Source organism: Mizuhopecten yessoensis, unplaced genomic scaffold (assembly GCF_002113885.1).
Source record: "Mizuhopecten yessoensis strain PY_sf001 unplaced genomic scaffold, ASM211388v2 scaffold4175, whole genome shotgun sequence".
Taxonomy (NCBI): domain Eukaryota; kingdom Metazoa; phylum Mollusca; class Bivalvia; order Pectinida; family Pectinidae; genus Mizuhopecten; species Mizuhopecten yessoensis.
The window spans coordinates 14556-30481 of NW_018405413.1; the positions used below are offsets into that span (position 1 = coordinate 14556).

A 15926-nucleotide genomic window follows, 5' to 3' on the forward strand; every position below is an offset into this window, starting at 1 on the left:
AATGTCCTGGTCCACAAAACAAGTTTTCACAATATTTAATTCAAGTCGCCTAAACCACTTCCTCGCCAAGAGTTCCCCAGGGTGGAGACCGTCCTCCAATAATTCTATGAAATATCGCTCTTTTCCCTTTTTTCGACAATCACGAAGATCAGCATTGAATTTAAGTGTTGTGGTACCAAGTTCTGTGTTGAGAAGTTCAATTTGAGAGTTCAAGAAGTGTACCTGGCTGGCAACTTCAGCATCTGTTTCTAGAAACTTGCTCGGATTATGGTGACCTTGGATATCATTGTAAAGGCTAACCGAATAAACAGGTACTCCAATAAATTGAATTTTGCACCCCTGTTTTATTGTGTAGTCCCTCGCTCTTTTGTAGCAGTTGATAATTTTGTGTATAGTGTTAACACAGGTACCAGAAATGTTTATATAACAGCCTTGCTTTGAGGTTATGTCGCATGTACCAGCCCAGAAATAAACATAAACAGGTTTACCAAATTTCTGCTTGAGGATGGGAATTTGTTCTTTTAGTAGGGATACTAGGGTTGATGAGTTTGCACCACCTTTACATGAGAACTGTATCGGAAGTTTTGGATTACTGCCCCTGTGTACCACTGCAAGGCGCTTTCCTTTGCTGTCGGATACTAGCAGGGGGGTCAAATCAGCCTCGTGAGGTGGTATTGTCACGTTGTGTGATTTAAGGTAGTCTACGAGATCCTTCTCCGACCTCTGAAAGATAATGTTTGACCGTTCGCAGTGAACGATTCGTTTGGAAGCAATTCCAGTGTTCGCAGTGAACACCAATACGAAAATACATGTAAAACGAAAGTACAAGAACAAAGGCTAAATATAGGCACACAAAACAGTAAATTACCCAAACCAAGTAAATTAGTTATTGTGCTCTTACTTTGTGAAAGTAATAAATGAGTTATAGTAATCAAATTACAAAATAATCATTTAAATGACGAGTAACAACCCACAAACACAAAATGCAGCGCGATTACCTGTAGCAGACCTCTGTCCACTTTGAGGTACGAATTGCAATACATTACACAAAAAGAAACGGGTTTTGGACTCCCTGCAGGGCGTATAAGCAAAATCCCACTTCTGACACCACTTGTTATGCCGGATGGCTGGCTGTGTTCTTCAATAACAACACAAAGATCGTCCGAATTTTCAGTGCAACCTTTTAATGGCGGTAAAACTCAACGAACACCGGATAACGTGCTTCCGCGTCTAACATCAAATCCGGGGACCGGACCCCGATTTCCGGAAGAGGTAAACCCGCATTACAATATTACAGACATCTGTTCTAGTTATAATTATATAGGTAAACTTATACTCCCAATCTATACGGGATATAACAGACATCTGTTCTAGTTATACTTAAATAGGTAAACTTGTACTACCAATCTATACGTGATATTACAGACGTCTGTCCTAGTTATAATTATATCGGTAAACTTATACTGCAAATCTCTACGTGATATTATAGACGTCTGTTCTAGTTATAATTCCATAGGTAAACTTATACTGCAAATATGTACGTGATGTTACAGACGTTTGTCCTAGTTATAATTCTATAGGTAAACTTATACTCCGAATCTATACGTGATATTACAGACGTCTGTCCTAGTTATAATTATATAGGTAAACTTATTCTCCCAATCTATACGTGATATAACAGACGTCTGTCCTAGTTATAATTATATAGGTAAACTTATACTCCCAATCTATACGTGATATAACAGACATCTGTCCTAGTTATAATTCTATCTGTAAACTTATACTCCCAATCTATACGTGATATTACAGAGTTGTTCTGACAAGTAAAACTGAAATAAACCGACACAAAGTGATCCAGACTTTAGTTTCTCCTGTTTGATACATGTACCTTATCTCTATTTATGAATGTTAACGTTGTAGATAACACACGGTCTACCTACTGTATTTAAACTGTTCGATAATGTCTAGAGTCAGGGTACATGTAATTGTATCGGATAAATAAACAAGTCAAATTCGGATCTTAATACTGATCGCTGCACGGCCGAACGTATCATTTAACGGAGACGCATTGCCGCTACTCCGTCATTGTAATACCATTTTACTACTTACAAATCAAAAATAATTCTATACGTAATATGCTTCTGTCAGATCATTCTTATTAAAAGCATTTGTTAAATTGAAACAGAATTGTATATCCATTTATTAACAAATAAGAAGTAATTTATAGATGAGATTTGTTGATGAAATTGAAGCTATAATTGTTTTATTATAGAATTTACGATTTTCAATTACTCGAATCAGTTTATAATATAGGTATTGTATGATACACAATAATTGGTTGACAACGTTATAAGTGATTTAACACTACATTGTGTGACGACATTCTAAAGGCAGTTGATGCTTATTGATTCCACGAAACAGTCTCTTTTATTAGTGAATACATTCCAAATAATTTCATCTGGTTTCAAAATCTGTCATGAATGATGCACACATTTTGACTGTGGATGGGTTAGGTATTGACCGTCATAAGGCTTATTTAACAAGACAACACATCATTGCTTGTCTTCAGATATCTACTTACAATGTCTGTGATATACATAAGTAAAACGAAAAGTTTTTAAAAAAATGAGACATACAACCGACAAAGGCAGGACAGATCAGGTCTCTCTATCTCGAGTTTGACACAACCGAAAAAGGCAGAATATAGATCAGGTCTCTCTATCTCCAGTTTAACACAACCGACAAAGGCGGGACAGATCAGGTCTCTCTATCTCCAGTTTAACACAACCGACAAAGGCAGGACAGATCAGGTCTCTCTATCTCGAGTTTGACACAACCGAAAAAGGCAGAATAGATCAGGTCTCTCTATCTCCAGTTTGACACAACCGACTAAGGCAGGACAGATCAGGTCTCTCTATCTCGAGTTTGAAACAACCGAAAAAGGCAGAACAGATCAGGTCTCTTCATCTCGAGTTTGACACAACCGACAGAGGCAGGACAGATAGGGTCTCTCTATCTCGAGTTTGACACAACCGAAAAAGGCAGAACAGATCAGGTCTCTCCATCTCGAGTTTGACACAACCGACAGAGGCAGGACAGATCAGGTCTCTCCATTTTGAGTTTGACACAACCGACAAAGGCAGGACAGATCAGGTTTCTCTATCTCGAGTTTGACACAACCGAAAAAGGCAGAATAGATCAGGTCTCTCTATCTCCAGTTTGACACAACCGACAAAGGCAGGACAGATCAGGTCTCTCCATCTCGAGTTTGACAGTATTAAACTTATAACTGATAAGTCTTTATATTAGATAACTTTTTGAAATTCCTTTTTTATTGGATATTCTCTCTTTCAGTATTGCATATCATGATTTTCCGTTGTAACAAAGGTATGGGTCCAGCTTATAGACCATGAAATAGTGTCATAGGTATGGGTTGAACACGTGTCAAAGGTATTGGATAAACACGTGTCAGATGTATAGGTTGAACAATTGTCAGAAGAATAGGTTGAGTACGTGTCATATGCATTAGATGAACACGTGTCAGAGGAATAGGATGATACGTGTCAGAGGAATTAGATGAACACATGTCATATGTATAGGTTGACCACGTGCCAGAGGTGTTAGATAAACACGTGTCATATGTATAGGTTGACCACGTGTCATATGTATAGGTTGATCACGTGTCATAGGTATTATATGAACACGTGTCATATGTATAGGTTGACCACGTGTCATATGTATAGGTTGACCACGTGTCAAAGGTATTAGATGAACACATGTCAGATGCATTGGATGAACAAGTGTCGTATGTATAGGTTGACCACGTGTCAGAGGTATTATATGAACACGTGTCATATGTATAGGTTGACCACGTGTCAGAGGTGTTAGATGAACACGTGTCAGAGGAGCAGAATGACCACGTGTCAGAGGTATAAGATAAACACGTGTCAGAGGAGTAGAATGACCACGTGTCAGAGGTGTTAGATGACCACGTGTCAGAGGAGTAGAATGACCCCGTGTCAGAGGTGTTAGATGAACGCGTGTCAGAGGAATAGGATGATACGTGTCAGAGGAATTAGATGAACACATGTCATATGTATAGGTTGACCACGTGTCAGAGGAGTTAGATGAACACGTGTCAGAGGAGCAGAATGACCACGTGTCAGAGGTATTAGATGAACACGTGTCAGAAGAGCAGAATGACCACGTGTCAGAGGTGTTAGATGAACACGTGTCAGAGGAGAAGAATGACCACGTGTCAGAGGTGTTAGACGAACACGTGTCAGAGGAGCAGAAGGCCCACGTGTCAGAGGTATTAGATGAACATGTGTCAGAAGAGCAGAATGACCACGTGTCAGAGGTGTTAGATAAACACGTGTCATATGTATAGGTTGATCACGTGTCATAGGTATTATATGAACACGTGTCATATGTATAGGTTGACCACGTGCCAGAGGTGTTAGATAAACACGTGTCATATGTATAGGTTGACCACGTGCCAGAGGTGTTAGATAAACACGTGTTATATGTATAGGTTGACCACGTGTCAGAGGTGTTAGATAAACACGTGTTATATGTATAGGTTGACCACGTGTCAGAGGTATTATATGAACACGTGTCATATGTATAGGTTGACCACGTGTCAGAGGTGTTAGATGAACGCGTGTCAGAGGAGCAGAATGACCACGTGTCAGAGGTATAAGATAAACACGTGTCAGAGGAGTAGAATGCCCACGTGTCAGAGGTGTTAGATAAACACGTGTCATATGTATAGGTTGACCACGTGTCATATGTATAGGTTGACCACGTGTCAGAGGTATTATATGAACACGTGTCATATGTATAGGTTGACCACGTGTCATATGTATAGGTTGACCACGTGTCAGAGGTGTTAGATGACCACGTGTCAGAGGAGTAGAATGACCACGTGTCAGAGGTGTTAGATGAACATGTGTCCGAGGAGTAGAATGAACATGTGTCAGAGGAATTAGATGAACACGTGTCAGAAGTATAAGATGAACACGTGTTAGAAGAAGTAGATGAACACGTGTCAGAAGAAGTAGATGAACATGTGTCAGAGGAATTAGATCAACATGTGTCAGAGGAAGAAGATGAACACGTGTCAGAAGTATAAGATGAACACGTATCAGAGAAGGTAGATGAATTGGGTCAGAGGAATTAGATTAACATGTGTCAAAGGAAGTATATGAACACGTGTCAGAGGAATAGAATGAACACGTGTTAGAGGAATAGGATGAACATGTGTCAGAGGAATAGAATGAACACGTGTCAGATGCATTGGATGAACACGTGTCATATGTTTAGGTTGACCACGTGTCAGAGGTGTTATATGAACACGTTTCATATATATAGGTTGACCACGTGTCAGATGTAGTAGATGAACACATGTCATATGTATAGGTTGACCACGTGTCAGAAGTGTAAGTTGAACACGTGTCATATGTATAGGTTGACCACATGTCATATGTATAGGTTGACCACGTGTCAGAGGTATTAGATGAACACGTGTCATATGTATAGGTTGACCACGTGTCATATTTATAGGTTGACAACTTGTCAGAGGGGTTAGATGAACATGTGTCAGTATGGGTTGAACACGTGTCAAATGTTTAGGTTCAACACGTGCCAGAGGTATATGATGACGTGTCAAATGTTTAGGTTCAACACGAGTGAGATGTCTTGGGTATTAGATGAACACATGTCAGATGCATTGGATGAACAAGTGTCGTATGGATAGGCTGACCAAGTGTCAGAGGTATTATATGAACACGTGTCAGAGGAGTAGAATGACCACGTGTCAGAGGTATTAGATGAAGACGTGTCAGAAGAGCAGAATGACCACGTGTCAGAGGCCTTAGATGAACACATGTCAGATGCATTGGATGAACAAGTGTCGTATGGATAGGCTGACCAAGTGTCAGAGGTATTATATGAACACGTATCATATGTATAGGTTGAACACATGTCATATGTATAGTCTGATCACGTGTCAGAGGTAGTCGATGAACACGTGTCAGAGGACGTAGATGGACATGGGTCAGAGGTATTCGATGAACCCGTGTCAGAGGAAGTAGATTTACATGTGTTAGAGGAATAGGTTGATAATTTGTCAGATGCATTGGATGAACAAGTGTCGTATGGATAGGCTGACCAAGTGTCAGAGGTATTATATGAACACGTATCATATGTATAGGTTGACCGCGTGTCAGAGGTATTAGATGAACACGTGTCATGTGTATTTGTTGACCTCGTGTCAGAGGTATTGGATGAACACGTGTCATATGTATATGTTGACCACGTGTCAGAGGTCTTAGATGAACACATGTCATATGTATAGGTTGATCACGTGTCAGAGGTAGTAGATGAACACGTGTCATAGGTATAGGTTGACCACGTGCCATATGTATAGGTTGACCACGTGTCAGAGGTATTAGATGAACACGTGTCCGAGGAGTAGAATGACCACGTGTCAGAGGTATTAGATGAACACGTGTCATATGTATCAGATGAACATGTGTCAGAGGAATTAGATGAACAGGTGTCAGAGGAATAGAATGAACATGTGTCAGAAGAATAGGTTGATCATTTGTCAGAGGTAGTAGATGAACACGTGTCAGAGGAATAGAATGAACACGTACTAGAAGAATAGGATGAACACGTGTCAAAGGTATTCTCATAGAAACAGGTTGATCGAATGTCAGAGGTACTGGATAAACACGTGTCAAATGTTTAGGTTCAACACGAGTGAGATGTCTTGAATGAACACATGTCAGATGCATTTTTTGAACACGTGTCAAGTGTTAAGGTTCAACAGGCGTTAGATGTACAGGATGAACACGTGTGAGATTTTTGAATGAACATATGTCAGATGTATATGATGATGTGTCAAATGTTTAGGTTCAACACGTGCCAGAGGTATATGATGACGTGTCTAATGTTTAGGTTCATCACGTGCCAGAGGTATATGATGACGTGTCAAATGTTTAGGTTCAGCACGTGCCAGAGGTATATGATGACGTGTCAAATGTTCAGGTTCAACACGTGCCAGAGGTATATGATGATGTGTCAAATGTTTAGGTTCTACACGTGCCAGATGTATATGATGACGTGTCAAATGTTTAGGTTCAACACGTGGCAGAGGTATATGATGACGTGTCAAATGTTTAGATTCAACACGTGCCAGAGGTATATGATGACGTGTCTAATGTTTAGGTTCATCACGTGCCAGAGGTATATGATGACGTGTCAAATGTTCAGGTTCAACACGTGCCAGAGGTATATGATGACGTGTCAAATGTTTAGGTTCAACACGTGCCAGAGGTATATGCTGAACTGTTTGTGGAATACACCATGTCATCACCATTGTTTGAGAGTTGAAAAGTAGTATACTGAGCTTACTGACAAAGGTCTGGCAATTTATTTTTGTATATAACAGAGATCTTGATATTGTTTCTCTCTATTCAGTATTGGGACTACATTTAACACTGACCGTGGACTTAGAAAGCTGTTAACTATCAAGCTACAGTCTCGGGTAACGTAGGAGGTTAAGTAAAGGTAAACCTTATTGGAATGCTCATACTTCAGCTGTCATATTTACTAACCGAAACCTTCCCGTTATTTCCGTTGACTTCATCCTTTCTCTTTCCTAATTCATAATGCAATCTATGGCTTTCACCAAAATGAACAACCTTCTGGAAACTTTTGTTATAATTATATGCAACTGACTTCATTTAACATTTATCGCTTTGATATGTTTTGCGTATATCAGTATCTCGGTATAGCACGGCACACCTAGATCTGCAATGTCTCTGGGTGTTATTTATTTACATTTCCCCAGGTTAGAACTACACACAGACACATTAATGCACCGTTTGGTAAGCCTCAGTTACAGATGACTCCGATAATGTTTTGTGAGTGTGAAGGAATTAATGGATGTTGTGCGGATCTGTCAATAGTACATGCTAAAGATGTAACAAGATAATGCAACGTTTAGTTGAGAGTATTCAGTGGTCTTTCAAACTTGTTACATTAGGACAAAGTATGAACACACAGCCAGTGTCTGGAGCAAGGACAACAATCGTCACCAAGGAACCCAATACGTGTGTGAACAGAGAAGGTGTGAGCGAGGTGTGTGAGGGTGTGAGGGAGGTGTGTGAGCGAGGTGTGTGAGTGAGGTGTGTGAGGGTGTGAGCGAGGTGTGTGAGGGAGGTGTGTGAGGGTGTGAGGGAGGTGTGTGAGGGAGGTGTGTGAGCGAAGTGTGTGAGGGTGTGAGGGAGGTGTGTGAGGGTGTAAGGGAAGTGTGTGAGGGTGTGAGGGAGGTGTGTGAGGGAGGTGTGTGAGGGTGTGAGGGAGGTGTGTGAGGGAGGTGTGTGAGGGAGGGTATGAACAAGGCGGTATGTGGATCCTTCATCCATGAATCGGAGTTGAATGTTTACGCTGTATATTCTACAAAATGTAGGTTTCTTTGATAAATAACATCGTTTGTTGAACGTTGTTTTGCCAATATACTTCGGGTATGCTTGTATTGTGTTATCAATTGGTACCATGTAACTTTTGCGCATTATCGTAAGTGTTCAGTAACTATACGTGTCCTATAGTGATTGGACAGTTAAGGGACACTGATCATACCCGTCAGAAAAAAGAGAAAGAGAAAAAATGTATCATTGACACAAACACATGCACAACTATAGAGAAAGTTATTAGATCGTATATTAGATCGTATGTTTGATCGTACTGAAGGTTGTTAGATCGTACTGATCGTAAGACGTGTACGTATCTCCACGAAACATGTCCCGTGACGAGGTCTGAACTGTCTGGATAGCCAATAAAACTAGCCCTGGTCTCGCCTATTGTGATGGTGATTGATACATGTATACAAGGCCTGCTGTCGCCATTCCTCTACACTGAGTCGCCCGATTTGCGATATGGGAACATGTCTGTCTGTCTGGAACTAATAGGATGCTCTATAAATCCCCGTTACATGCCAGACATACACGGCGATAGACGGTCGATAAGTGTTAACCTTGCTAGGAACAAATAGGACGTATAGTTCAAAAACTTATACATACATCAAATGGTAAATAGACACGTATATATATATTTGTGTTATATAATCGAAAGATCGTTGAAGATCGTTTAATGTTTAGTTGGGGTCCTATACTATAACAGGGAGACCGCGTTGATATAAAAGTTCAAGGGATGGATGTCCAACACTGAATTCTGCCTCGCTAACTTAGCGTCTAATATCGCATGGAACGGCGAACACAATACGGATCATGATGATTTACAAATATCTGCGTAATTGGCAAATGATGCTTAAATGAATTCTCTTCATTTTCAGGTCCATGATTGACCCAAGATGACAAATTAAACAATAATGGGGATGATTGTTTGGAATTTTGATGTCGAGACAATCAGAAAAAAAACAGACATAGACACAAGAACCAAATAAGACTGGTAATTTAAGCCAGTGTTGTGCTCAGATAATAAAATAAACGAGACTAAGACACTGTGGTGTTGTTGGCGCAACCTCTTCTAACAGACAGATATCCGGAGCGACACTTAACTAGAAATAACGAAACGATTATTAAGAGAGGAAGTGTGAAAATACTTCTAGATGACGTCAAGAAATTGAAAGATAAGGTAAGGAAAGCAAAACGATGGACGCATATACGAGAGATGATTCAACTTAACAGAAAAATGGAAAACAGTAAACATGCTGATTCAACTATCTTCTCTGATTTGTCTACGCTACTCTATCGTATCTGAATTATATACGATCTGCTAACTTCTCCGATTCGTCTTTGAATTGCTATCTTATCTGTTTTATCTACGATCTACTATCTTATCTGAATTATCTACGACCTGCTATCTTCTCTGATTTGCCTACGATCTACTATCTTCTCTGTTTTATCTACGGCCTGTTATCCTCTCTGATTTATCTACGATCTACTATCTTCTCTGTTTTATCTACGACCTGCTATCCTCTCTGATTTGTCAACGATATTCTATCTTTTCTGATTTGTATTTGATCTGCTATCTTATCTGTTTTATCTACGATCTGCTATCTTATCTGATTTGTCTACGATCTGCTATCTTCTCTGATTTGTCTACGACCTGCTATCTTCTCTGATTTGTCTACGATCTGCTATCTTATCTGATTTGTCTACGATCTTCTATCTTATCTGATTTGTCTACGATCTGCTATCTTCTCTGATTTGTCTACGATCTGCTATCTTCTCTGATTTGTCTACGATCTGCTATCTTCTCTGATTTGTCTACGATCTGCTATCTTCTCTGATTTGTCTACGATCTGCTATCTTCTCTGATTTGTCTACGATCTGCTATCTTCTCTGATTTGTCTACGATCTGCTATCTTCTCTGATTTGTCTACGATCTGCTATCTTCTCTGATTTGTCTACGATCTGCTATCTTCTCTGATTTGTTTACGATCTGCTATCTAATCTGATTTGTCTACGATCTGCTATCTTCTCTGATTTGTCTACGATCTGCTATCTTATCTGATTTGTCTTACGATCTGCTATCTTATCTGATTTGTCTACGATCTGCTATCTTATCTGATTTGTCTACGATCTGCTATCTTCTCTGATTTGTCTTTGATCTGCTATCTTATCTGAATTATCTACGATCTGCTATCTTATCTGATTTGTCTACGATCTGCTATCTTCTCTGATTTGTCTACGATCTGCTATCTTATCTGAATTATCTACGATCTGCTATCTTCTCTGATTTGTCACGACCTGCTGTCTTATCTGATTTGTCTACGACCTCATCATCATCATCATCATCATCATATGTTTATTTCCTCAAAACTGAGATACATTTACATGTACATCGAAATCAAATAATAAGGAAGGGTAATATAAAGTACATTAGGACTGATATGTTCTATGTGCATACATGTTTAACACACTTAATCCATCGTATGTATCAATTGACATATATCAATGTATAATACTGTACAGTTATATTGATATTTCGTTATGGTTAACATATTATGTATGTAAATACATTCAAGGATTTAAAGTTGTACTTCTTCTAATCATGCAATTATTCTTATTAAACCTCATTGTTCGTATTTATTCTTAATGTATCGCAAGAAAGAATATGCAATTCTTATACGAGTATTGTGTCCACTGTATACCGTCAGTTTAGGCATATGTTTATATATTTACTTATTCGTCATTTTCGTTGTTGTGCCCTGTGCCGTATAGATGACCACACATAATTACAAAGTGCAATCCAAGATACAGTAGCTCTTTTGTTTCAGTGTCCGCTAGGTTGAAGTCCTTGTAGTATGGTTTAGCGAAGAACATTCGAACTTTGTTTACGTTGTATAGTCCTGATAATGTCACAAACACAGTCGGTGGAAATTTGTTTTCAACTAAGTACCAGTATGTATCTCTTAGTAACCTGTTCAAAGTACATGACGTAACAATGTGACTAATCATATCTTGGTACTCCAGTCCACACCTGTCACATATGCACATGTGACCATGGCTGTCACAAGTTTGACTGCGCTGAGATCATTTGCATACTGGGCCATACTTAGTAAAATATATGGATGTTTGTATGTAGCATGGATTTCCCAGCAGCGAGAAAACTCTATATCCGACTCCATCCTCTTTTTAAGTTCGCGGTCTTCTTTTAAGCGTACAGCCCTTTCACTATACTTTTCCACGTTCCTTTGGAAGAAAATGAATGATGTTCCAGATGGAAGTGTTGTAATATTTTGGTTATATCCGATATAAAACCTCGATGTTCGAAAAGTTCTCCTTTACATACAAATGTGTATAGTCTCCTGATGAAAATGTGCTTAGCTTGAGTGTGTATCGGTAGGGATATAAGAACTCTGAGGAAATTAAGCTTCCTCATGTCTATGTTTGCCGTAAGTCTTATTGTAACAAACATGCTTTCAGCCATATCTGATCTGGCCATTTTATTTAGTCCCATGATGCGTTTCGTAGCGTAGTGTTGCAGTTGATTTGTACTTTTCACGTCAGACAGTGTCAGATTGGACCATAATTCGCAGCCGTAGAGAGCGGTAGGTATAACAACAGTTTTGTATAGTCTTGCTAATGTCATAGTATTTAAATTAGTGAAATCTGTTCCTATTCCTGTTAACGAATGTAAGGCGTCTTTCCCTTTCCGGTATCCTTTTTCAACTTTGTTTGCTGATTTTAGTTTATTGTTCACTGGTATCCCTACATGTATGGATTCACTTTGCACAGATATACGTCCATTGTTTATCATAAATCCCAGGTCTCTTTTTTCTCCCATTTTCTCCAAATACTAGAATAGCACACTTGCTGTTGTTAAAGGTGAATCGCCAGGATTATGAATAATTGGCTGCTACTTCTAGCATGTTAGATAGTGCCCGCGGACTCGTAGCAATTAGAAACATGTCATCCGCTAGAGTTGAACTACCGCTGTGCAGGTCTATCACAGTAGCACCACATTTCAAGCCTTCTATCTGCTTTAGTAGTTCGTTGATGTAAACAAGGTGTAAAAATCCAGAGAGGATCCCGCCTTGCCTTACCCCGCGCTTAACATGGTACCATTCTGAGCGAGCTGAATTTACAAGAGCACAGCTTATGATATCAGTGTACGATGACATCTATTAGCGATCCTGTTATTCCAATTTCTAATTTGCTTAAAAGAGCATCATGCCGTTGAGTAACCACCGTCGTTTTACTAGTTTAGCTACGCCTCCTGATCCGTGCGTAGTACGAAAAATGCCCGCCTTCGCAAAAGGGAGAGCGAAATACTTATGATTAATAGAGTCAAGAAATGATAGAGCTCGTTCTGGTAGCTTGTGTTCGGTGATAATTACGAAGTCGTTATGTCGTTAATTCAATAAATTGTCTACGCATAATGCTGACGACATTATCCCTCGCTCATTCCAAACTAAGATTGGGCGTGCTTTCCAGTATTTGCTTAGTATTGCGCGTCATGCTTGTAATATTGGTCATTGTCGAATGCTTGATCTTTCCTTTCTCTTTCACTCCATTTACTATCATCGTGTTCGTTTCTCTGGTAATCGACATGATCATCGGGTGATCCGAACCCTCCGTATGATCTGGCGTGTTCCGAGTGGTTTCGTTCGGAAATCCTTGTTTCCCAGTCCCTTACATTAAGCCAGCGGCGGCAATGGACATTGTCAGGTCACATGCCAGTACCTTCTACGATACTAGCGTCCGATTTGGCTACGCTGACTTTTGCTGATGACGTACCATTCCTGCACTTAACAGTTTGACACTTACTACATCTACTCCTTTCCGTTTTAAGTATGTAGTTAAATCATCGTTTGTTGTGCGACATATTTCTGTTTGTTGCTGGTTCCTTTGAGTTTCCGTAGCTTTGGGAATAGCACTGTCGCATTTATCGTTATCCCGCACGTGAGTGCCTTGTTTACCTGTGTCCTCTATGTGACTATCACTACCAATGCGTTCGGTACCTGTTCGATGAAACTAGGGGTTTCGACAGGTTAGCGTTTTGGGAAGGAGAGCCGACAACTCCCGCATAAGTTCTCTCTTATCGTGCATATTGGTATTCCTTAGGATCGGTGCAAGTTCGTATAAATCTCGTTTTAATTCTTCATTTTCCGCGTAAATCTCCCCGATGTTAATTGTTAACCTCTTTATTTCGTTTCTCTGTTCATTGTTATCCCTTTCGGGTCTTTTTAAGTTGTCTTCCATAGTTTCCACTTGTTCTGATAAAGAATGTAACACTGTGTTCATTGATATCATTGACATTTTATTACTACATATATCTTGTAATTCGGATCTGAGTCCGGACTCTTGCTGCGGTGTCGATGGTGCATTATCCCCGTCTAGGGCCTCCGCTACTGAGCGTCCAGCCCCCTTACTGAAAACCTCGTCGATTTCAGAGTCGTCTCCATTTATATACATTTGGATAATATAACAACCCTGTGCATAGTTTGATGACGCTGTACGTGCCAGACGTGAGTTCTCAGCAATGCTGATATCAGACCAGACGTGAGCTCTACGTTATGCTGATATCAGGCCAACCGTAAGCTCTCAATAATGCTGATATCAGGCCAGACGTGAGCTCTCCGCAATACTGAGATCAGGCCAGACGTAAGCTGTCCGTAATACTGAGATCAGACCAGACGTAAGCTGTCCGTAATGCTGAGATCAGGGCAGACGTGAGCTCTCAGTAATACTGAGATCAGACCAGACGTAAGCTGTCCGTAATACTGAGATCAGGGCAGACGCAAGCTGTCCGTAATACTGATATCAGGCCAGACGTAAGCTGTCAGTAATACTGAGATCAGGGCAGACGTGAGCTCTCAGTAATACTGAGATCAGGCCAGACGTAAGTTGTCCGTAATACTGAGATCAGGCCAGACGTAAGCTGTCCGTAATACTGATATCAGGCCAGACGTAAGCTCTCAGTAATACTGAGATCAGGGCAGACGTGAGCTCTCAGTAATACTGAGATCAGGCCAGACGTAAGCTGTCCGTAATACTGAGATCAGGCGAGACGTAAGCTCTCAGTAATGCTGAGATCAGGCTAGACGTAAGCTGTCCGTAATACTGAGATCAGGCCAGACGTAAGCTGTCGGTTATGCTGAGATCAGGCCAGCCGTAAGCTGTCCGTAATCCTGATATCAGGCGAGACGTAAGCTTTCGGTAATCCTGAGATCAGGCCAGCCGTTAGCTGTCCGTAATGCTGAGACCAGGCCAGACGTAAGCTGCCCGTAATACTGAGATAAGGCCAGACGTATCAGGCGAGACGTAAGCTATCAGTAATGCTGAGATCAGGCCAGACGTAAGTCCGTAATACTAAGATCAGGCCAGACGTAAGCTCTCCGTTATACTAATATCAGGACAGACGTACGCTCTCAGTAATACTGAGATCAGGCCAGACGTAAGCTGTCAGTAATGCTGATACCAGGCCAGACGTAAGCTCTCAGTAATGCTGATATCCGGCCAGACGTGAGCTCTCCGCAATACTGAGATCAGGCCAGACGTAAGCTGTCCGTAATACTGAGATCAGGCCAGACGTGAGCTCTCAGTAATGTTGAGATCAGGCCAGACGTAAGCTCTCAGTAATACTAAGATCAGGCCAGACGTAAGCTGTCCGTAATGCTGAGATCAGGCCAGACGTAAGCTCTCAGTAATGCTGAGATCAGGCCAGACGTAAGCTGTCCGTTATGCTGAGATCAGGCCAGACGTAAGCTGTCCGTTATACTGAGATCAGGCCAGACGTAAGCTGTGCGTTACGCTGAGATCAGGCCAGACGTAAGCTCTCCGTTATACTAATATCAGGACAGACGTAAGCTGTCCGTAATACTGAAATCAGACCAGACGTAAGCTCTCAGTAATGCTGAGATCAGGTCAGACATAAGCTGTCCGTAATGCTGATATCAGACCAGTCGTAAGCTCTCAGTAATGCTGAGATCAGGCCAGACATAAGCTGTCCGTTATGCTGAGATCAGGCCAGACGTAAGCTGTCCGTTATACTAATACCAGGACAGACGTAAGCTCTCCGTTATACTAATATCAGGACAGACGTAAGCTCTCAGTAATACTGAGATCAGGCCAGACGTAAGCTCTCCGTTAACTAATATCAGGACAGACGTAAGCTGTCCATAATACTGAGATCAGACCAGACGTAAGCTCTCAGTAATGCTGAGATCAGGCCAGACATAAGCTGTCCGTTATGCTGATATCAGACCAGACGTAAGCTCTCAGTAATGCTGAGATCAGGCCAGACATAAGCTGTCCGTTATGCTGAGATCAGGCCAAACGTAAGCTCTCCGTTATACTAATATCAGGACAGACGTAAGCTGTCCGCAATACTGAGATCAGACCAGACGTAAGCTCTCAGTAATGCTGATATCAGGCAAAACGTAAACT

The 15926-nt window shown here is 40.8% G+C and overlaps 1 protein-coding gene across 1 annotated transcript in view; it reads right to left on the minus strand.

The window, feature by feature from the left end:
- The window catches only part of LOC110448709, a gene marked incomplete at its 3' end in the record, with an annotated part of 5904 nt that extends 4752 nt beyond the window's left edge, over positions 1–1152 (minus strand). The window contains exons 1-2 of the mRNA XM_021495095.1: positions 999–1152; positions 21–723 (exon numbers count right to left, since the gene is read on the minus strand). Of these exons, the coding sequence (XP_021350770.1) occupies positions 21–723; positions 999–1043 (748 nt within the window). The remainder of the gene's footprint in view (positions 1–20; positions 724–998) is intronic.
- Positions 1153–15926: the final 14774 nt, after the last annotated feature.